Source organism: Carlito syrichta, unplaced genomic scaffold (genome assembly GCF_000164805.1).
Source record: "Carlito syrichta isolate Samal-C Ts95f unplaced genomic scaffold, Tarsius_syrichta-2.0.1 Scaffold302973, whole genome shotgun sequence".
Taxonomy (NCBI): Eukaryota; Metazoa; Chordata; class Mammalia; order Primates; family Tarsiidae; genus Carlito; species Carlito syrichta.
In genome coordinates this window covers 362,181-385,196 of record NW_007247069.1, presented here as the reverse complement: position 1 = coordinate 385,196, position 23,016 = coordinate 362,181, and the positions used below count along the sequence as shown (strand labels likewise).

The 23,016-nt window shown below is 47.9% G+C and overlaps 1 protein-coding gene across 1 annotated transcript in view; it reads right to left on the bottom strand.

Annotated features, from left to right (window-relative positions):
- The window catches only part of ROBO2 (roundabout guidance receptor 2), a gene marked incomplete at its 5' end in the record, with an annotated part of 485,855 nt that overhangs the window by 150,770 nt on the left and 312,069 nt on the right, over positions 1-23,016 (bottom strand). Inside the window, 3 exons of the mRNA XM_021711978.1 lie at positions 1,412-1,550; positions 13,394-13,514; positions 16,796-16,953. Coding sequence (XP_021567653.1) covers positions 1,412-1,550; positions 13,394-13,514; positions 16,796-16,953 — 418 coding nt within the window. The remainder of the gene's footprint in view (positions 1-1,411; positions 1,551-13,393; positions 13,515-16,795; positions 16,954-23,016) is intronic.

Below are 23,016 nucleotides of genomic sequence, written 5' to 3'. Positions count from 1 at the left end.
ACATCCATCGTAATACTATAAGAAAAGGACTGACAGTGGTGGGAAACTATGGTGGGGGGAAGGGAGGTGGGATTAACGGTAGTCAATATCTGTCTGGGGACAGGGAGACACCTCTTATCAACAAGGGTGCCTGAACGAAGCATATTTGTATACCTAACCCTTAACTGTACCCCACAATATCAAAACAAAAAATACTGATATAAAAAAAAAGAGCTGTGGCTTCTGGGTAAGCGGGCTTCATCTCACATGAATGAAACACAATTTTTTGTATTTTCTATTTTTGAGTTGGAGTCTCACTCTGTCGCCCAGGCTGGAGGGCAGTGGCACACTCACGGCCACTCCAGCGTCGACCTGCTGGGCTCCGGCGATCGTTACCCCTCAGCCTTCCAAGTAGCTGGAACTACAGGCACGTGCTACCACTCCCGGCTCATATCTGATTTATTGTAGAGACAAGGTCTCGCCAAGTTGCCCAGGATGATTTCGAACACGCAGCCTACGGCAATCCACTTGCCTTGGCCTCCCAAAGTGCTGGAATGACAGGCTGAGCCACTGAACCCGGCAGGAAACCCAACTTTTCAAAAAAGAAAAATGAGGGAAAAAAAACAGGATGTGAGTTCCATGCAGGCAATGGTTGTAGTCGGCATGACAGCGATAGTTTCAGTGCGCAGCACCAGGAGGAACGCAAGACATGTCCTCAAAATAGAACCACTCATTGTTTTAAAAAAACAAAACAACCGAATGAGTTATTTGATCCTAGAGGGCAGGGTCTTAGGAAAAGGCAGACGGGTGTTAGAATTGTTTTTATAAAAGATGGCGAGCATTTTGGGATACCTCGGAGCTGAGAGCGGGCTGCAGGTTTGGAGACAAGGAGCACGGGAAAGAGATGGAGAGAAAGCGTCCACAGCATGGGAGGAGGTAACAAGGAAGGAAGCGCTCAGGTCCCTGCAGGGAAAGGCCCTGTGGACGGGGACGTGCCCCGTCCGTGCTGGCCGGATGCTCCTTCCTAGCGCATCCGTGAAGGCCAGCGGCCCGGCAGCCGTGCTCAGGAAGGCTACGGGCACGGGGGTGGCGAACGGCGCCCTGTGTGGTGGAGGCGGCCTCCAGGGTGCAGTCCCTGAACACGGCAAGTGGGAGCCTGGCTGAGACTTGGGCAGGAGCGGGGGCGCGCCTCCGAGGGGCTCTCCGGGGAAGGAGCCCCAGGGCCTCGCGTCACTGGGGAGACCCCCTGGGGGCCTGAGCCGGTGCTCGCCAGAGGGGGGCGTCAGGAGGGGGTGCGGCGCATGGCAGCAGGCGGGGTTGTGCCAGCGGCGGGGCGAAGACAGTGCCCCGAGGCCGAGGCGCATCTGTGGGTGGGGGTCCCCATCCACGCCCTCCTTAGTCAACCCGCAACATCCCCCCACGAGGGGCTCACCTTCCTCTGGGCACGTCCGCGTCATCCTTCCTCCACCGCACGGTGGGCTGGGGGTCTCCCTGGACCTGACAGCGAAATTCCACAGCCTCTTCCTCCAGCACCACCTGGTTAATCGGCCTCCTGAGAAACGTGGGTCGTTCTTGGGGGAACAGAAGAAAAACAGCAAAGTGAGCTGCAATGTGCATGTGTTCAGTAAATTGTGGAAGAGTGTAGTTTATTTTTGGCATACAGGAACCTAGCTCTGTGACTCAACTCTGTCTCGATACGGCCTTATGAACCCAGCATAGCTGAATAAAATGAAGTATTCTGGAGCACAGGAATAGCTATGGCTTGCCTAGAAGACCATAGAAACCTGTGGAAAAGCATCACATTGAATTTTTTTCAGCGAGTTTCTGGGCAGGTGGATCCTTTCATTAAAAAATGAGAGCACTGAATTCCACGGAAACAAGTCAAGATTTTAGAAAATGACTACCTTACCATCATGGCTCAGAGTGGAAAAACTGAAAGTTGAAACGAATGGAAAACATGAAAAAGAAAATAAATGTTAATATTCCTCATGAATGTTAGGAGAACAAACAACATGTGTACTTCCACAAATGTGCTCTGAAATGTTCCCACTTCAGCTATTATTTGACCAGAACCCAACACTTCCAGGACTATTTCAACCTCATGTATGGAAAGTCGTCTACCTGTCTTTTTCTTAAATACAAAGACTGTCATTAATAATTACTGCAAACTGTTTATGGTCGCATGTAATTTTCTAAGTTCACCTTCAATGATCTCCTCCTAAGTGTTTCAGAATATACTCGTTTTTACTTTCCTTAACCCTCTACATGTTTTTATATCTTCAGTCCTCTGTTTTACTGTTTCCATGCTTTATTCTTGTGCTAATCTAAGCCTGGCACTGTTAAATTTTATTCTAACATTCCTCTGTGTAAAGTTAGAGAAAAATAAATCTCTATCCATAAGAATCTTACACTCTAGGGCTGGGCTCAGCCTGTCATCCCAGGACTTTGGGAGTCCGAGGTGAGTGGATTGCCTGAGCCCACGGGTTCAAGCCTGGGTAACTTGGTGAGATCTCGTCTCTACAATAAATCAAAAATTAACCAGGCGTGGTAGTGCGCACCTATAGTTCTGGCTCCTTGGAAGGCTGAGGCGGAAGGATCGCCAGAGCCCAGCAGGTTGATGCTGGGGTGGCCATGAGCATGCCACTGCACTCCAGCCTGGGCAACGGAGTGAGATTCTAACTCAAAAAAAAAGAAAAAGAAAAAAGAATCTTACTCTCTTAAAAGAAATACAAAACAAAAAGCAGTTTTAGGAATCTCCAAATACTTGCATTCCTGGCCCAGTTTCTTACCTTTCTGATAATGGTCTAATACTGGGGGGGGGGAGTCTCCATTTAAATTTCATTAGCACACGTCTCAAAATCATAGGCAAGTCCAATACTGCTACTTATTGAGGTTGAAAGAGAACTAAGTCAAGGCAAACAAAGATTAGATCCACAAGAAGTTGACATAATCCATCCAGCCATCTGGACATATTTAGCCACTTAGGACTTCAGTTTCAAACCTAATTAGAATTGTGAATACAGTGGCACAGAAACTGAAATGTGTTTAGCAGGAAACTTCCAAAGAAAACAAATGACTTCAAATAACATATGTTAGAGTATAGAATGAGACTATATGACTATATTGACTAAATCAAGATCCATATTTATAAAACAAATGTGCAAGTTGCAAGAGAAACACTTCATTGCCACAAAGCCAACCATCGTGGTGTTCAGAAGGAAGACAACTGCATCCCTCCAGGGAATCTGAGGTAGGGATCAAAATCCGCTTCAAAACATAGGTCTATGTCTGCTCCAGTACTTGCACTCTGAGGCTCTGAAATCCCAGCCCATAATAGAAGGCAAATAAGATGCTATCTGGGAAGACTTACAGTGCGGAATTTACAAACAAGCCTCAAAAACTAAAGAAAAGCATGGGTTGGTTCTAAAGATTTTAGGGAGCCAGAATAAATCAGCAGCAAATTGTTCCCCCTCAAAAACGAATACATCTCAGCAGATCAAATCTCATTCCATGCAGGATGGTTTAGTGTTACTCTTTTGAAGACTGTATACCATGTGCCCAAAACAGCTACTTGGGGCTGGCCCAGCTGACACAGAACTACTTACTGTTCCTGGCAGTCAAGTAGGCAATCGTATTAGTATATACTTAGGAGAGTTCCAAATGTCAGCAGCAAAAATGAGTCATCAGCACAGGAAGCAGGACTGACCTTTTCTGGGCCATCTATGGTCATGGGGGCTTTCCATCCAACCCGCCACGAACCAGTGCTGAAGGAGTTTACCCACCACTTGAGATGGGCGCTGATTCATCAGAAGGAGAGCCCTCCTGCCCCCTCGATTTTACTGGGAGTATCACACGACACCCTGGAAGAAGCAGTGGGAGAAGTCTCCCTCTCACCCACTCACTCATCCAGCATGTGTTGTGTTTTTCTTTTAGGAATTTTAGATTCAGGGGTACACGGGCAGGTTGGTCATGAAACTAGACCCCCGACTCTCACCATATACAAAAACTAACTCAAGATGGTTGAAAGACTCACATGTAAGACCTCAAGCTCTAAAAATCCTAGAAGAAAGTCCAGGAAACATGCTTCTGGATGCTGGTCTAGACACTGAGTTTCTGGTCAGGTTCGCACCCACGAGTACCGCTGCTCTTACGGGCTCCAAGGTGCCAAGTGGGTGGACAGCCAGCAGGCAGTTTCGTGGACAGGGGATGCTGCAGGAGACAAAGCGAGCGGGAGGGAGGGAGGCCCCCAGAGAGGGCCTCCCAAGCAACAGAGATGAGAGTGCCGTCTGAGACAACGGGAGCCTTGAAGGACGGGTGCAAGACAGCAACGTCTGAACACTTACTTGGGGAAGATCGTGTGGGCGGGCTGGGAAGGACACATCGGAAGAGAAGCAGAACATAGTGGACAAGGCCAAGGGCTGTTGTAAGACCTTATTTCAGCTTAAACAGACACAGTGGCTCTGGGGCCAAGGAAGAGGACAGACTCAAGGGAGATCAAAACTGGGCGACCGGTCGAATGTGGAAAAGAAACGGGGAAAGGTAAGTCTGAAAAGATTCTCAACTTTCCACTTTGCAAATCCAAAGGGTGTGTGTGTGTGTGTGTGTGTGTGTGTGTGTGTGTGTGTGTGTGTGTAAGATCCTTTCATCACAGAAGTGGTAGGTATGAAGAAAAATTAACCTCTTTCTATGCTTACACCGCTGTTATTCAGTCACCTGTCACTTGAAGCCAAATGAACTTTGAAGAAGGTGATCGAGAGTACTTACACAACAAAAGGGAAAGAAAAAAGAATATGATCGTATCTGGAGATAAATCTCCTGGATATGATCTCCACATAAGGAAGGAATCAAAAGAAAGTTCTTAAACACGATGAAGATTTAAGCAATTAATTGTCAAAATTATCTCAAAGAATAAGATAAAATAAGCATGCCACTGAAGGCAGGACCCGGATGGACACACCAGCCACAGAAATCAGCATGAAAATGTACTGACGATGAGCCAGGAGGGGCTGACTCACACTCCACGATACGCAGCAGCACAGAACAATAGCTTTGAGAACTGACAGTTGTGACAAAAATAAGTAATATTGCAGCAATGCTGGCAGAAGTGGAAAAAGGGGATTTTAGGATAAATCAAGGCAAATTCATGCACTGAAAAATGAAGTCACTGGAAAATTCCAGCCTCCTACCTGTCTAGCATGGAATGTTTTTATGACATGCTGAGTAGAAAGTAAGTTGCAAAACAGTATGTGAGACCAGGTCCAGCATATGAGACAGGAGTAGATTATCAGACAAAGTGTTTGCCTCCTTCCTTTAACACATTCCAAGCCACAAAATCGTAACACCTGATCAATCTGAAGGGCAAACTGTACACTAGAGATGTCACAGAACACAGCTGTCTCTTTCTCCGGACACCTCTGGATCCTTGAGGACTTGGGTCATCCTACATGTCTAAGCCCACTGCTTCACATGGAGACTTGTGAGGGCACCGGGTCACCATCTCAAGAAGCAGCAGACACAGGGCCCTGCTGGAGTGAAATCAGCAGGGGGACAGAGCCTCCCAGGGACCCCTCTTGCCCTCTGCCCTCAAGCAGAGGCTGGTTGCTTAGCAACTGAGAACTACCGGATGTGGTACCCAGGCTTTGGAAGCCTGGCGCTGGCTCATGGTGGAAAATATGATTCAAATGGTAGGAAACAAACAAACAAACAAAACCCAGATGCCACGAATAACCAAGATGAAAGTCCTTTGTGAACACGTGACACGTCCAGATGGCTTTTATACCCGAGTCTCCTGCATTGCGGGGGCTAACAGAGTAACATGGGAAATGACTGATATGTTGGAGTTTGGTCACATATTTAAAGTATTATTTTAAGAATTCTCATAGTACCTTTTAAGCAATTATCTCTAAATTGTAGTATTCACTATTCCAATTGTTTTCTGTTAATTCTGCTAAGCTCACCTTCTGCTTTGCAATTTTCATCACGGCCTAAAAAAAAAAAATTGTTAGAAACTACAGGCTTATCTAACTCTTTTAAAATGGAACAATTTTTTGTAAGAATTTTTTTCCCATTTTTCTTAACCATACTTTGTTTCCAGAAATCTGAGATTCAGAAACAGATAATAAAGATTAAGGACATTGTCCAAGCCACAGAGTATTTCTGAAGGCTTTGCTTCTACAGTGACTGCTCTTTTCCTAAGCCTACCACAAGCAAGCCCCTTCCTGACACAAATTACAGAAACGACAAGGAAATGGGTTGTGTCTCCCTGTTTGCCTCAGAGTTATCTGCAAAGAAATGGTAAGTTAAAAGGGTCAGAAAGTGAGTTGATGTTAGAACCGTCCGGTAAGTTGGTAAGCTCCCACTCAATACCTACAAATGTTCCATGGAGTTTGTCCCCATGAAGCCCTGTACAATCAGAATAAATATGGATGAAAACCTTGAAGTATTGAATAACAAGCAAACTTAATTCTGAGGTATGTCAAAATAAGGCCACTGATTTTTACACATTATCATTTAGGTCTGACCACATGTTGAAAGATAGGAGAAATCTCGAGGGCGGTTTGCTGACTGTATATCAATTAGATTAGAGTCTCTCTGAATGATATGTCTCTAATTAGATAACTGCGGAGTGATCAGAGGCAATGTCTTTGCCAATGCAATTAACATTTTTTTAATGTGAGATTAACTGGATTTGAATCACCTGCATAACTTGCTTACAGGGTTAGTCTCTCCTGAGGCAGGAGTGTTGTCTGCTAGCTGTTACTCTGTGAATTACAGCTCTCGGGTAGTCCTGTCAATTTGGTTCCAAATCGGTGTTTTGGAAAATCCAACTTTATATGTGGCTATCATAATATCAGAGGCCAAGTCTCGTTGCTGTCATGTCAGAAATGTTCAGAAAGCAAATATTCCATTCAACACAAAATAGCACACATGTGAAACACCGTCGCATTATTTATCTTAAGTTCCTTGTTCACGTAGGTCAATGAAAATACCAAGTGCCCAGTGAACACATTTCTCTTTCTGTGTGTACTGAGTCCTGGAAAAAAGGCTTTAAGATTGTCAATGGCTGTGCTCTAACAGTTATTTCTAGGATGACTTTCACAGTTTTAAAATAAATTTTGCTTGACATTATGAAAGTAGCACTGTGGCAATAATTCCATAGGTAGAGTCCCTTAAGTCCCACAAGACCAAAGCTCTGCCCTGGAAGGACACTGGTGCTGACTGCTGCTTGCAAACCTTGCCTGACTTCAGTTGCCCAGGAGGCACACCACCTGGGGTGTCTCTTACTTATATCAGGAAGTCAGACAGCTAGTCCCTGGGGGTCTCTTTTCATGAGTTGGTCACCTATGAGGTGAGGGTGGTGTGGTAGCCTTTGAATGTGAACTATTGCGCCCTTCCAGAAAAAGACTAGGCAAAAAGGATTGGGCCACCTGGATGTGATTTGATAACTCCTTCCTGCATTCATGTCTTTTTGCTTAGAATTTTCCTTGCCTGGTTAAAATCATCCTCTGAATGGAGAGACAAACACACGTTAAGTGTTCTCAAAGGGAAGACAGGCAAAAACAAAACACCTCTCTCACCACATTTTAGAGGCAGGGTTTCGTGTGATGGCAGATAAGATGGTGTGAAAGTCACCTGAGTGCAGGTGGGAGTAATGAGCTCTCTACCACATTCAAGCCCCTAAACAGGGCATGGTGTGCAGCAGATGCTCAAACATTGCACGCAAGAAAGAACTACCTGGCTAGCAACAACCTTGACCTCAACCTCATCCATGTTTTGACCGTGAAAGGAAGGCCAGGGGTTAGTCATAAAACACAGATATTTCTTGAGGCTCACTCTCAAGCCGTCTGCCTTCAGGGCTCTGTCTCTTATGTCTTGGCCACGCCCAGGCTGTCAGGGGCTACCTATCACCCAGTGACCGAAGATTAGCACCCTCTGTCCTCTTACCCCCAGAGCTAGCGCCCGGTCCCAACACCCTTCCGAAAGAATCCCCAGCTGGCACCAACTTGCCAGCAGTCTTGGTGGAGAATAACAACTGTGAATGAGCCACAGTAGGTTCCGTGCCATGTGAAGAGGCTTCTGGTGGAAGAAACAGGCGCAATGGGGTGGGGGTGGGGAACCATGAGAAAGGAAAGGCCGAGAAGCAACACAAGGACCCTGCACTCAAAACCAAACAGTGCTATTAACAGTCTGTGACAGGGAGAAGACCCAACACACGTGCGGTAGGTACAGGACGTCAAATAAGGGAGAATTCAAGGGGGGCGAAAGACCTAGTACATTTAACATAAAATGGATACATGCTTGACAGAAAAATTAGTAGAGAAAATTTCACTGAACTGTTTTGGTCAAGAGTGTTCAGACTGAAGCTGGTCATCAGGAAGAGAAGAGAGTCAAAACAAAGCACCAGGAAAACATTTCAGGACACGGGGATAAAGAGACAGGACTGGAGGTCTGGAAAGAAAGGAAAATAAAACAGCTCACGTACGAAGACATCGGATCTGGACCACAGAAGACTAGTTCTAGCCCACACAGGCGCCAATGATGCTGGCCACTTCCATATTCCGGGCAAATGTACTTTCGCACCAGAATTCTGCAAATAGACTAAAATTCTAAACTAGAATTCAATTTAAGTTCTGGACCGAATAAAGGTATTTTGGTTTGGAATGTTCTCCAGGCTCCAGTCAAGCAGAAAGAAGCTAAGAAACATTTCTAAATACAGGGATTTACCAAGAAACAAATCCAGAATGTAGGAGACAGCAGAGCCAGACAAGAGAAAAGGAAGACAAAGTCAGGGTGACATTACGGGGCAGACCTCAGCAATGTCCCACCCAGTCAGCATGGTGGGAGGTCTGACGCCTCCAGGAAGGCTGAGCTGGGGGACCTGACAGCTAAACCTCACAACGTAGACTCTGGAAGGTTTTAACATTTTGATAGTTCAGGAATTCTTGACAGATGTAGAAAAATACAAATACATAGAAAAATGAGGTTAAGATTAATTCAAAGAACAAAAATAGTGCCAGAAAACTAATGCAGTTCCGATACCATAACACTCCACTCACAGTCAGTCTCATGTGCATGGCTGTGATGATCTGAAGGCAGCGTGCCGGAAGGAGAGGAAGTGGGAAGAGGGGGTGAGAGGGCAAAGAGGGGACAGACAGGGGCCAAGTCGTTGCCTCCCAAAATAGAACTAAAATCGCATATACAATTGAGTCTGCAATAGAGGAATGAGCCTATTCAGAAATACGGAAATAAGTCCCAGAAGAGTGAGATGAAACAGACTTTCAGGATGTCTAAGATGAGAAATCCATGAGATTGTGTGTGTGTGTGTGTGTGTGTGTGTGTGTGTGTGTGTGTGTGTGTGTTGGGGAAGGTGTGGATAACATATATCTATATTATTGTAAGTCATGTGATAATTGTTATATGTTAGAAATGCCACTCACAAAATCTGTTTCCATGTATTACTTTCATAAACACTTGAAAATTGTTTGGAAACAATCCACATATGATTTTTGGTTATTTCTTTTTTTTTTTTTTTGAGTTAGAGTCTCACTCTGTCGCCCAGACTGGAGTGCAGTGGCCACTCCTGGGCCACTGCAGCCTCGACATACTGGGCTCCGGCGATCCTTCCGCCTCAGCCTTCCAAGTAGCCGGAATTACAGGCGTGCGCTACCACGCCCGGCTGATTTTTTGATTTATTATAGAGATGAGGTCTTGCTGCCCAGGCGGGTCTCGAACCCGTGGGCTCAGGCACTCCACTCACCTCAACCTCCCAAAGGCGCGGGACTACAGGCTGAGCCACCGAGCCTGGCTTGGTTATTTCTTAAAAACAATTCAATTTTGATTCGTTTTATTTTTTTGAGTAGGAGTCTCACTCTGTTGCTCAGACTGGAGTGCAGTGGCATGCTCACGGCCACTGCAGCCTCGACCTACTGGGCTCAAGGGATCCTTCCACTTCAGTCTTCAAAGTAGCTGAAACTACAGGCATGTGCCACCAAACCTGGCCAATTTTTTGATTTATTGTAGAAATGAGGTCTTGCCAAGTTGCCTAGGTTGGTCTTGAACCTGTGGGCTCAGGCAATCCTCTCACCTCGGCCTCCCAAAGTGCTGGGATTATGGGTGTGAGCCACTGCGCCTAGTCAACAAATCAGTTTTGGATAGCAGACTCCTGAAATCTGCATAACTGGAAATTTAATGATGCACTTCTGTTCCAGTTTCTCCACCCACATGTGAGGTTCTGAAGAAACCTCACTGTCCCAGGGTGTTCTTCACAAAGATTTAGACTGGGCCATAGGTCTTAGTGCCATTTTAGACCACGATGCCTACTTTTAATTTTTAGATTAGATATTTTCTACTTAGCTAGGATGATGTTTCATGGCCAGAAAATACTGCAGAAGAACAAACAGCATATATAATTCAGGAGTATGGCATAGTAACTTTTAGAAAATTAGTTACACTGATGACATCTTTTTAAAAAATATAAATTGAGACTACATGCCGTGGTTCATGCCTGTAATCCCAGAACTTGGGGAGGCCGGGTCTGGAGGACTGCTTGAGGCCAGGAGTTAAGACCACCCTGGGCAACAAGCCAGACCTCATTTCTATGTAAAATATAAAATAAGCCGGGCTCGGTGGCTCAGCCCGCAATCCCGCGCCTTTGGGAGGCTGAGGTGAGTGGATTGTTCGAGACCCGCCTGGGCAGCGAGACCTCATCTCTACAATAAATCAAAAAATCAGCTGAGCGTGGTAAGTGCGCGCCTGTAATTCCAGGTACTCGGAAGGCTGAGGCGGAAGGATCGCTGGAGCCCAGCAGGCGAGGCTGCGGTGGCCGGGAGCGGCCACTGCACTCCAGTCTGGGCGACAGAGTGAGACTCCAACACACACACACACACACACACACACACACACACAAATATATATATATATATATAAAATAAAATATAAGTTGGATTTTCAAAGTATAAAACCTTAATGTCCAGGCCCACCGACTGAAGAATCAAAATACTTAAAGAAAATTCTTTTTCCCAGCAGTGTGTCTCAGAAAGTGAACGACAATCATACTGGATGAGGACCTTGGCTCCTTTCATTCTCGTCTTGACATTTATAAGCGACTCTACTCCTCAAGCAACTAACTACAGTCCGTTCCTTGCTCTGTGTAACATACATAGAGGAAAGCTTGAGATGCCAAGGACGCCTAAGCCCTTCTGCCGCTGGAGTGGCTGCCACCTCCACCAGGCTTGCAATGTCACAGTTGCTCCGTGAAGATGAGGGGGGTGCCGAGACGGGTCTGTCTCACTCTTACAAGCACGAGGTCAGAAGTGGGAACCCCTAGCAGTGAGGAAGTGCGAGGGTGTATTAGAAACCTGTCCTGGATTTGAGGGGCCCACATAAGATGACAGAGCACGGGGCACACTGCAGATGGCATGTTGCTGACGGCAGGGAGTTGGGCACAGAGGGGTCTCAGGCACCCGCCACGTCCTGGGTCTGACCACCACTTCTGTTTCTCTTCTGGGTTGGGAGGTGTTTGGGGACCAATTTAAGTTTTTCCCTCGACCTAAACTGTACTTACAGCCCCTCGGGTCAGCCCGGTCTCACTCGCACTCTCAGATAAACACTCCTCAGCTTCCTAATAAGTCCTTCCAGAGAAGTGGTCTCTAGGCAATTCAGATGCTGTAGCTGATGGCTGTTTCGAAACCCCTGAGGAGTTCCGGACTCCTGACAGTGGCTCTCACTGTCTTCAGGGAAAGGCAGGTAAATGTCTCATAGCTAGGTCTCATGGCTGGGAAGTCTGGTGCTGGCTGATGACATGATGCCTTTCTGCTCCCTCCTGAAGGCCGTCTACACTGCAGTAACACAGCCTCTCTCTATTCCAGAGCTCTTAGGAGTGACAGACAAATCACCCTGTGTGTGCCTTTCAACACAAGGACTGCACCAGCGGGCTCTCAGTGCTAAAGTTCAGTGACCACTAAAGTCATATCTCCTTAGGCAGACTGTATTTTCGTGGTTCGAGTGGAGCACGTGTTGAAACTTTAGCAGCAACCGGATGACATTCAGGGGCAAACGGACACTAGGCTGAGCTCTACGGGACAGAAATTCACATGCACATTTTGGACCCGTCTGCTCTTCGATTCCTTTCAGGAACGGTGGGGTTTCTCCTGGCTTGGTCCCCTGGGACTTCAAGCTGCTTAGTGCTCACAGGGAGTATTACCGGAGATTAATCGGTGCTCAGGGAGAGGGAGGAGAGGTCCTGCTCTCTGGGACGCATGTGCAGAGCACAGCCCTGATGCTGAAACGTGGCGGGATCCCGACCCCTCTTTCCACTGTGCATGCATGTTAGCTCCTGGCTGCAGGAGGGGTTGCCTTAGGGACCCAGGCAGGGCTTCGGGCTGCAGCTGGGTGTGTCCTGGAGCAACGCCCAGAAGCAGCACCCTTTAAGGAGCATGGAAACGGGATTATTTTACTGGCAAAGAAAAGTAATTTAAAAGTCACAATGACCTTTGGCACATTACAAAGATCACATAATACTGCAATAGTGACATTCTAACTCAGACAGACATATACCACGTGCACACGTATGTGCACACATAAACACATGTGTGTGTGCATGTGTATACACACATGTCCATGTGTGTCCACACAGAGCTGTGAATGGACTTCTGTGTGCCCTATATGAGGGTTCCACTTTCCAGACTCTTCAGGATGCCCGTTTCTCCCATTTCTGCCACTTTTTTCTGTCTCCTACAGTCGCCTTGTGATATCCTCCTTACGTTTGCTTCCTGGCCACCCTTACTGTCTCCAGTCTCCTCCTTCCTGAAGCTGTCCCCACCACTTCTGTGGTCTTGTCCCCATCCGCTTTTAAACTATTCACTGAACTGCTCAGCTAAAGAGACCCTTGGTTCTTAGTTAGGTTGAAGGAGCATGAATATCATAATATAATATTTTTTAGCCTTTTTTTCTAATTTTGAATGTTTGTGTGTAAATAGACATACTTTTTATCATGGGCTAAAACTATACATACCCAATTTGAGATCCTAAAAAGTGGAAATTGAGTATTTTTGCATGACACTCTCTCATTTTTAGAATCCTGACCCTGTGTCTTGCACACTATAAATACATCATAAATGTACCACAGGCGGGATGAGGGACAGACTAGACAGACATAACATCTCAAATCCATTGAGAAAAACTTTGTTTTGATGAGCGGTAAAAGCCTATCCAGATAGGAACAAAGTCGGTTAATTACTGGCTCCATTTTTTCCCTTCACATCAGATTTCAGAAAGCGAGACAATGCTAATTTGCCACTGTTCACTACAAGTCACAAATAACTGTCCAGATTGGCCTGATTTTAGCGCTAATGACTACATCTCAAAGCCAAGGAAAGATGGGTATAAATAGCAGTCTACAGTTGAAGAGTCTCACCAAAGACCGTCAGCTCCGCTGGGTCGCTGTCTCTCTCCCCCACCATGTTGGTGCCCACACAGATATACATCCCAGCGTCACTCTTCCTGGTGTTGGAGATCATCAGTTTCCCACCACGGATCTATTAAAATTCAGCCACAACAAAAAAGAAAAGGTTAAAAAAAAAGCAACAAATGGAGGAAAAGAAAAGATCACTGATAAAGAATCTTGAACACCTTACCACATTTCCTGTCCAAAAGAAAAAAAACTTTCCCACAATTTTGGCATCTGCTTGTTTGCTTTCTTTTCTTAAATTCATCATCAATAAAAGCCTCCATATTCCTTCCTGGGCTTTCTTCTCTGAGGCAATCTTCTTCTCTCTTGCCTGCCCACACTCCATGCCAGTGCATGGTCCTAACCCTGAGACTGTTGCATGAGTTGTTATTGTCATTTGTCACCAGGAAGGAACACTAGATATCTGCTTTGAAGGTGACGATAAAATCCACCTGACTCAGACGGATTCGAGAAGCATTTCTTGAGTGCCCATATGGCTGGACAATATTCTGGGCACTTGAGATATAGCAGGAAACCAAATAGTAAGAATACTTGCCTTCCAGGAGCTTACATTTCAGCTGCTAGTACTAATCAACTTGGTCTCATCTTAATTGTATTTAAGATATAAGCTTGAGTGAGGAGAGCAGATTATATAGGAACAAAATTTACAAAATGATGAGTTTGAGCTGGGAGACATTATTAGCATCCAACAGGTTCTTCCTAATGATGTCTTGAGTGAGAAGCATTTATGAGCTGAATAAATTACAATATGTATTTGTTAAGAGGACATCAAAGCAGACTAGGCATACAGTGTATTGTCTCTCATGGTTTCTGTTCCAGCTTTTTTTTTGTTGTTTGTTTTTCTTTTTGGTATTCACTTAACAATCATAACTTACAATGACTGGATGTTCTTAAAGACACACACAAACATGCTGGTTTCAGCCACTGTTTCCTAATTTCATGGGCAAACACAATTCATGGAGGTGGATTCTCACCGGTGACGTTTCAAACCTTAAAACTTGTCATGGTATGGAAGGGGATTTTTAACTTTTCTGACATGAGAGGAAAAGACCATTACCCTATGCTCAGTGATGTCCAGTAAAGTGAAGTGCCAGGCTATAAGGCCCATTTCTCCTCCTGTTGAAGCTGGACTTGGCAACATGGCTTGACTTGGCCAACGGGACTGAGGCAGCATTCCCCTGGAAGGAAGATGGCTGCACCCCGGGCCTTGGCTTCGCTTGCTGCAGTGAGAACCCTGAGAGCACTGTGGACCCTGCCCCATGAGCCTGCTGGAGAGTTAGAGGCCATGAGCCCAGCCAAGAGCCAGACAATCACCAGAATGTGAGTAAGGTGGTTCTAGGTCATTCAGCTGCCAGCACACATTTAGGATGGGAAAGGCCAGCCAAGATCAGCCAGGCTGGCTCAGAACAGACCATCTGCTTTCCCACAGAAACAGGGTGCAAATAAGGTGGTTATTATAAGCCCCAGTATTTGGGGTGGTTCATTAAAAAGCAAAAGCCAAACGCGATCAATGTGGACCAGCAACTCCTGTGAACACTGATTCTACTCCACCACCAGGAGCACATTTTCATCGACATGGTGCCCAGACCCAGACGGTTGAGAACCACATTCCCACTGGAAACGCAGATCTCACAGTGCTAAGAGTCCAGCCTGTGTTGGAGCACAGAAATGATACCCAAAGTATGGCACTTCGCATTCCCAGCACTTTGAATGAAAGGGAATGGGAAGGGCTTACAAGCCTCCTCAAAAATCAATGTCTCTGTGACATTCCTTTATATTTCCTGCCAAGCACAGAGAGGAGTTATCTCTGAGGTTTCCTTATCTGACTGAGGGAACTTCTTCCAAAAGAAACAAAATTGTCTGAAATCTCATTAACCAGGAAAGATGAATCACCAAAGAGGATATGGAGGGTTGTTGCCACGTCTGCTGGACAGACGTTGCAACGATTCTTCTCGGGCTGCTCTCTGGAGACTTTATCTGCACGAGACACCTTGGCGGGCAGCGCAGTTCCATCCCTTACCTTCCCACACAGTCCCCACCTCCCAGGCCCCTGATGAATGCAGTCCCAGACTGTGGTCTGTTCTTCAAACCCTTTCAGCGCCCTGAAAACCACTTGCTCTTCCTCTAAAGCTGCCTGGCTCTCCACTTCCCTCTCCCCTATGAAGAGGGCAATGAAGCTTCAACCATCTGGCCCTTTTTTGAGTTTCGTGCTTGGGATGATTCCCTTGGGCTTGCACATTGATGAATTTGTATGCATTTCTCCTGCTCATCTATCTGTGGCCTGTTCATTTCAGCAGATGTACAGACCTATACCTGCAGAGAGTGAAGGGAAAAATTCCCTTTCCCCTACCCTGGAAACGTGCAAATACATGTGGTCATAACTTACACAGCCTACCTGGTTCTATCTTATGTCATAATCACAATGGGCACATAAGAAAAATTCTCATTTATAATAGATGTGCTTTTAAAGATAATAGACAGCAAGATTATATGGACTTTTGATCAAAATGGCCTATGTATTCAATCAAATGAAACATTATCTTAAATAAAATATATTTCATCTATTGTTGCATTGGTTATTAAAATTATACTGCTAATTAACATCAGAAAGTGGGGGCATTAGATACTTTTTCGTGGCCCGGTTCTCACTTAGAAACTTCACGTACAGATTTTGAGTGGATCTTCTGAAAAAGTAGAATGACGACCTGCCATTCCTCTGTGTCTGGGGGTTTCGTCTTGACTCTTAGGCAGCTGATGAACGCGATCACCAGTTTCCTTTTAGAACAGAGGGGTTGTTCTCCATAAGCTGTCATACAGATTCAGCTTCTTTTAATTCTATTTTGTATGCATTGCATTTGCTTCTAAATTAACTCATGTATAAAGCTTTACTGGTACAAATATTATCTCATAGGAAAAACAGAAACAAACACTTGAAATGTTCACCACCTTACATGATTTCCTCTTGTAATTTGAAAATCATGCAAAATTCGATGTGGTGAATATGGTTTATGACTGTCATTTATACTGTGACACACATGAATTGTGAGATCAATAGAAGCTTTGGAGATCTCGAAAAAAAGCCACGCCATCAATCGTGTACTGCAAAGATACAGTCGCATATTCAGATGGGGGCAATTATTAACATAATTGTTAATATGTTACAATTAACATATGTTAACATGTTGACATATGATTAGTATCATTTTGCCTCTTTGTCGTTTCACCCATACGTTTTTGTTTTTAAGTCTTTTCAAAAACAATTTTATGAACAATAAGTTAAAGCATAAAATGTATCTATTTTAAGACTTCAAATTCCATGTTTTCCAGCATCATTTTCATTTAACTCACACTTATTCTCTCTTCTTTGTCATCGATTCGAACTTTGTCTTTTTTCCAGTAGATGGTGGGCTCAGGGTGTCCACGGGGCGGCTGGCACTCCAAGATGGCGGGCTCTCCCGCTGCCACCACGACGTCCGTGGGGTTTTGCCGGAAGTCGTCACGCAGCACTGAGGAAAGAGAATGACAGCAAGAAACTCAGGGACAGCCACTTCAGCTTTGCGCTGCACAAGGTCACGTCAAGTCTTGCTGACTCTGTTCAGGAACAATTGCCTGGATGTGGACTGAGAACACAGCCACGCCCATCTTAAGATAGTCTAGAGCCAACTCCAGTGTGCAACCCCAGGGGAAGGGCTGGCAAAGTGCTCGAAAATCCTACTTTAAAAAGTAAGCTAAGCCTAAGGGCGGCATGGTACGGAGTCTCCACGCTATCGTTCTGAGATTTAACAGAGACCAAGGTGCAGACGTCATGCACACATGGCCTAGGTGAACAAGCCCGTGGACTGGAGGGAAGTGGGAGAGGCCCTGGGAAAGGCCTTTCTAGCACATGAGCGTGAGCAGGCCCACGCTGCTCTCACGATGCCTCGGGAGACAGAGCCGGGGCCACCTCGCACGCACCAGCACCCACACCCAGGCCACCTGCCCTCCAGCCTCTCTGCATCTCCACCCTTCAGGCAACATGTCGACAGCACAGCCTTAGGGCAGAGACAACCCCACAGCGGTGTGGCCATGAATCCCCTTCCAAGAAGGGAATAGCAGTCTGGATATCTGCTGTGACCATGGCCAATCTGTCGTGCCTGGCTCTTCAAATGTCACCTGTCTCTCTGCCCCTACCCCTCTGCTGTCCGTGAGAGAGGAAGCCCGGGAGGGTGGCCAGGCCCCATCAGCTGCAGAAGCTGGGTGTATCTGGTAGAGAGGAGCCTTGTCAGCCTCAGGGAGGACTTCCAAGAACGTCGCTGAGACAGCAAACATGCCACACACTACAGCTGCCTCTACTTCCTGTTCTCTGACGTCCCAACACCAACGCGTTTGGCTCCAGAAGATATAGGGCAAACACATGCACATGACACAGGCACATGTGTGCACACATGCCCATGACAAGCTGCTAGAAACCAGCGCCAGACAGCCTGCCACATGCATCACGCCTGCACATGGGCACTGGCCACTCCAGCTCCCTCCATGACCCCCGCAAGACCCACTCTGGGACACTCCACCTTGTGTGGCCAGGACTCTGGGTCAACCGTCAACCTCCACATAAACAGGGCTCCTGTCCTCAGACAGCTCCAGAGAGCCGCAGAGGAAGGCTGGCTTCCCCTGCAGCATGCCCTGTAACGGAGCTTTCCATCCTCGTGAAGTCACAGCCTTTCTGGAGATGACAGCCTGCCTCTTGCTGGAGGAGCCGAGAATCCGGCCCAGAAAGCTGGTTCAGTGTGTACACTGACTGACTGACGCCTTCACTGCTAAGGAAGTGGGTCCCACGTGAGCACTGCGAACCTCACACTTCCGGTCCCCTGTCTAGCGGTCCAGGAAGAGATGACTCCTGTGACACGAACTTGCTTCTTCAGAGGCTGGGGGAGGCATCTGTTCAAGTGTGACACCCAAGCAAGTGATGAGAAGGGGTGAACGCCATGGTTCCCTCTGGTAGATGATCCCATTCATGTTCTAAATGCAGAACAGCTGCCCCACTGTGCAGTGTTAGGAAGTACAAAAACACGGCCAGAGGGTGCTGCGTGCCCTGTGACCTCCAGGACTGGCGGCACTCGGTGTCTTGGCAGCCCCTTGCTCCACTCCAGATGGACACATCTGGCCAGTCCAAGGATGACCCCGGGGCCGCTCCCACAAATGACGTGCAGAAAGCCATCGTAAGACGGTGGCCAGTTATCCTGAAATACAATGTTGCACTGATCTGTGACAATCAAAAATTTTTTTTTTCAAAAGTCCCTTTGACACAGGGAAAAAAAGGAGAATAATGTCATAACAAACTCTAAGAACCACTACTCTTACAACATAAAACGTGTTTATGGCACTTGCAAGAGAAGGAAGATGACTTCCCACTTGCAAGTGAAGCCAAGAAATCTACCACTGGGGTGACCTCAGGCCGCCCAGGTTTCCACCCACAGTCAGGAGAGAGAGAGGGCATAGCAAGTGCTCTTTCCCTCAGCTTGGAAGGGGCTCGCCGGGGACGGTCCCGTGCTCAGGGCATCCACTCGTGCTAGTGACATCCCTCCCCTCACCCCAGGTCTCCAGGACAAGAAAACATGCCTCTTCTCTCTTGCAAACACAACTCTCAAGGGAAAACCAGGCTCTCAGCGGGTCCCAGCACAGCAAGCATCAGACTTAGCTTTAGGAAAGAGTCAAGTCGGGTTTACGCCTCTCAGACTTTAGAGGATGAAACACGTGTTCTGGTATCTGCTTATATGTGCCCCGGTTCTGGCTGTTCACTCATAAATGTAAGAAGGCAGAATGAAGCACTGGTTCTCAGCCCGTGTGTGTGTGCTAGTCATTCATATCGGTCCTGAGTTTGGCCTGTGACTTACCGGCTGACAACAAGGTGGAACATGCTACTGTCGGGAGGGAGTCGCCATGTTGGGTGAGGAGAACTCAAGTGGTCTTGGACACACAGTGACCAGGTGAGTTCAAATGCCAAGAGTGTGTGTGCGTGTATGTGTGTGTGTGTGTGTAACAGAAAGAGAGAGAGAGAGAGAGAGAGAGAGAGAGAGAAATCCCCCTTAATCCCCTACCTGAAAGGAGGAATGGAAAACAATCTTTCCAGGTGTAGCTGGCAAGCGAGCCAGAACAAGAGCACAGGGCCAAATGTGAGCACCAAAAGCTCCAAATCTGAGAAGAAAAGTGAGTCTGAATGACAGACATTCCGGGAAAAGACAGAAGCTGAGAGGCGGTGGGGCTACACCACGAGAAGGACGCACTGTGCCCACGACGGCAGCATCCATTTCCCTCCCCACCAAGTGCCGGGCCAGGGGAAAGCATCCTCCTCCCTGCGCTCTGAAGGCTCCTGAGAAATCAGCTCACGAAGGCAGGTGGCTTGGAGAAAAGGCCGCGGAAGCATCCACGTGCAGGGGGTCACAGGGCGACCGCCCAGTATCCGGATTGGGCCTTGACACTCACAGACCTCCCTCTCTGGGGAGGTAGATGGGAAGTATGGACGATTGGAGGTAGGGGATGGTTTCTGGGGGAAGCAGTGACTGGAAGAACAGACAACGGCCTGCTGGACCCTCAGAGTGGACAAAGGTTTGTGTCAAATGACTGCCCAGGGTTGTGGACAGACTTGAGTCTTTTTTTCTGTGACATGGGTTCAGTGAATGAAAACTCAGGGAGAGAAGCCAAGATCACTGTCTCCTTCTTTGGCAGGTCTGGACTTCGGGCAGTAAGATGCTTCAGGGACGACTTCCTCTTGTGCTCGGGTAGACACAGAGGACCGAGGGACAGGGTTCAAGGGGGAGAGGGAACCCTGGGCTTCTTCCCTGGTTCAGCATGCTGGCGTGCTCCACTTGGTTCTGCCTCTGAGCCCCACAAAGGGCACAGGGGCTCCCTTCTCTCCCCTTTGGATCACAGCCCTCTAACAAGTGTGCACCGTACCACGTCAACGTATAATACGAGAAATCATCTGTCAGTTAAAAACAGAATCTTAAAAATTAAAGTTAACATGAAAAGCATATGGTAGGTGAACTTCAAAATAATAAAATTTTGAGAAGAAAGAGGGCATAACAGGTGCACGTTGGCAGAGCACTACTGTGGGCCTGAGTGAGGAACCCTCCCCTCCTGGGGCCAGGGGAGGAGCCTGTGTGCGAATTGGAACCCACACGTCCACTGCTGTGTAGGAGCCGGAAACCAGAGGTCCCCTCGTCGTAACATGGCCTGAGTTACACGTGACTGGTTTTCACACTGGTATGCACCGCGACTTAGAAAATTGTTTTGGAGGAGGAGGAGAACACTGTGAATGACAAGGGCGGTGGATGCAGCCGAGTTCATGTTTAGGACATCGAGACGTCTGACACATGAATTCAATTCCACAGGTGGGCACTGAACATCACGACGCGCTCCTGTTGTCCAGGGAGCGGCTGGGAAATGGGTTAAAACATGACCGGCGCGACAGTGCCCTGGCAAGTCCTGGCCCTAACGGCCCCCAGAGGCCCCCCCGCTGGCGTTGACTCCCCTGGCAAGCCCCCTCCCCTGACTGAGAACAAAACCTGGCAGCTGCCTTTAATGAAGAGAATGTTCACAAAGTGATGGGATGCCACTTCCAGAACTCGGTCCTAGGCATGTGCGCCTGCCGTGCGTGGGTCTCTCCCCTCTCTTGCGGGAGCTCAGAAGCCAAGACCCCCAATAAGGTGCCTTGGCTGCTCACCTCAGGCACCTGGGAGCACCCCGCAGCACAGGCGGCTGAGCTCTCACCCTGGCTCCGGTCCCCCAGAGGGTCCCCAGGGAATCCCGCCCAGGCTCATGAGACAGGGAGACAGGGGCCTGGCGCAGAAAGAACTGCGGTCGGCACCACGTCGGAGCCCGAAGGCGCTCGTCTGGCTGGAGTCTGCACTCTGGCCCCTCAGCTCCTCTGAGACTTCTCTCCTCTCCCTCTGGAGCCAGCTCCACCCGCTTCCAGCTGCCTTAGGGGAGGGTGTCTGGCTCTGGCCTCGCCTCTCAGGTTCTGGCCCCTCCTTGGCTGTCATGCCTTACCCGGCTCCTATGCACACATGCAAAACTGTGTGAGCCCTTTCGCCCGTCACTCTGTCATCAGCGGACTGAGGAGACCAAGTTACAGAGCCTCGGAGGGCGAAGTGGTCCCCTGCGCTCTCGCCTCACGCCTTCCCCTGACTGTGCAGGACCCCATGCTGGGTGTGGGAAAGGCACGCCCAGCAGCTGAAAGCCAGCGAGCACAGGTCTCCCTGTGGGCAGGTGTGGTCCCTGCATGTGCAGCCAACGGCCAGGCCGTGTGGCCGGTGACATCCCCATTTCCTGGAAGACACTGAACTCTAGGCCATGTCATTGCTCACACGTGGTACTTAGCTCACGAAGATGAGAGTTCAGCAAGTCACATGAGTCAGGCGGGTACCCGGGGCCTTTGGCCATGCATGGAGAGAATATGTGCAGCTTTGTTCTGGATCGCAACAGGAGTGTTCTTTTACATTTGCTTTTTTCGCTCAAATGACCCTCCTATTTTAAAAATAACTGCTCCGCTGGGCTCAGTGACTCAGTCTGTAATCCCGTGCTTTGGAAGGCCGAGGTGAGTGGATTGCCTGAGCCCGCGGGTTCGAGACCCGCCTGGTCAACTTGACGAGACCTCATCTCTACAATAAATCAAAAAATTAGCCGAGCGTGGTAGTACACGCCTGTCGTTCCAGCTACTTGGAAGGCTGAGGTGGAAGGATCACTGGAGCCCAGTGGGTCGAGGCTGCAGTGGCCGGGAGCAGCCACTGCCCTCCAGTCTGGGTGACAGAGTGAGACTCCAACTCAAAAAAAATAAAAAATAAAATTAAAATAACTGCTCCGAGCAGGCTCGGTGGCTCAGTCTGTAATCCAGCACTTTGGGAGGCCGAGGGGAGAGAATTTGCCTGAGCACGCAGGTTCGAGACCAGTCCAGGCAACTTGGAGAGATCTTGTCTCCACAATAAACAAAAAATTAGCCAGGTATGGTAAGAGGTATGGCCGCCGAGTACGGTAGCGGGTCAGCACTAGGGTGGCCGTGAGCGCGCCACGGCACTCCAGCCTGGGTGATGGAGTGAGACCCCAACTCAGAAAACAAATAAATAAATAACTGCTCCCTGACTAACATTGAGCGGGGCCACACCATGCGCCGAAGACAGCATCCCGGTGTGTGACAGGTTGTGTGATCCTCGTCCACTGGGTGAGAGAACCACAGCTTCAGCCGCAGTGTCTGCACTGCGATCAGTGCCGACTCACGCTGCACTGCTTTGCAGCGTCTGCATGCGTCCCCCGTCCTGTCTCTGTGGGCCTGGCTCTGCATGTCCTTCTGCCCTCTGGGAATCGATGAGAGAATATCCCACTTGACCTCCTTCTCTGCCTTCTCTTTAAACTCTCCATTTAGCTATTGTGAGTTTGATAAGCTGCAGGCATAGGTGGACCTAGAGTCTCTAATACTGAGTGTTCAGTCACAGAAACAAAGAACTGAGTACCACACGTTCATAAGTAGAACCTGAACAATTATCATAATACTCTAAGAAAGGGATCGATAGTAGTGAGAAACTGCCAGGGGATGG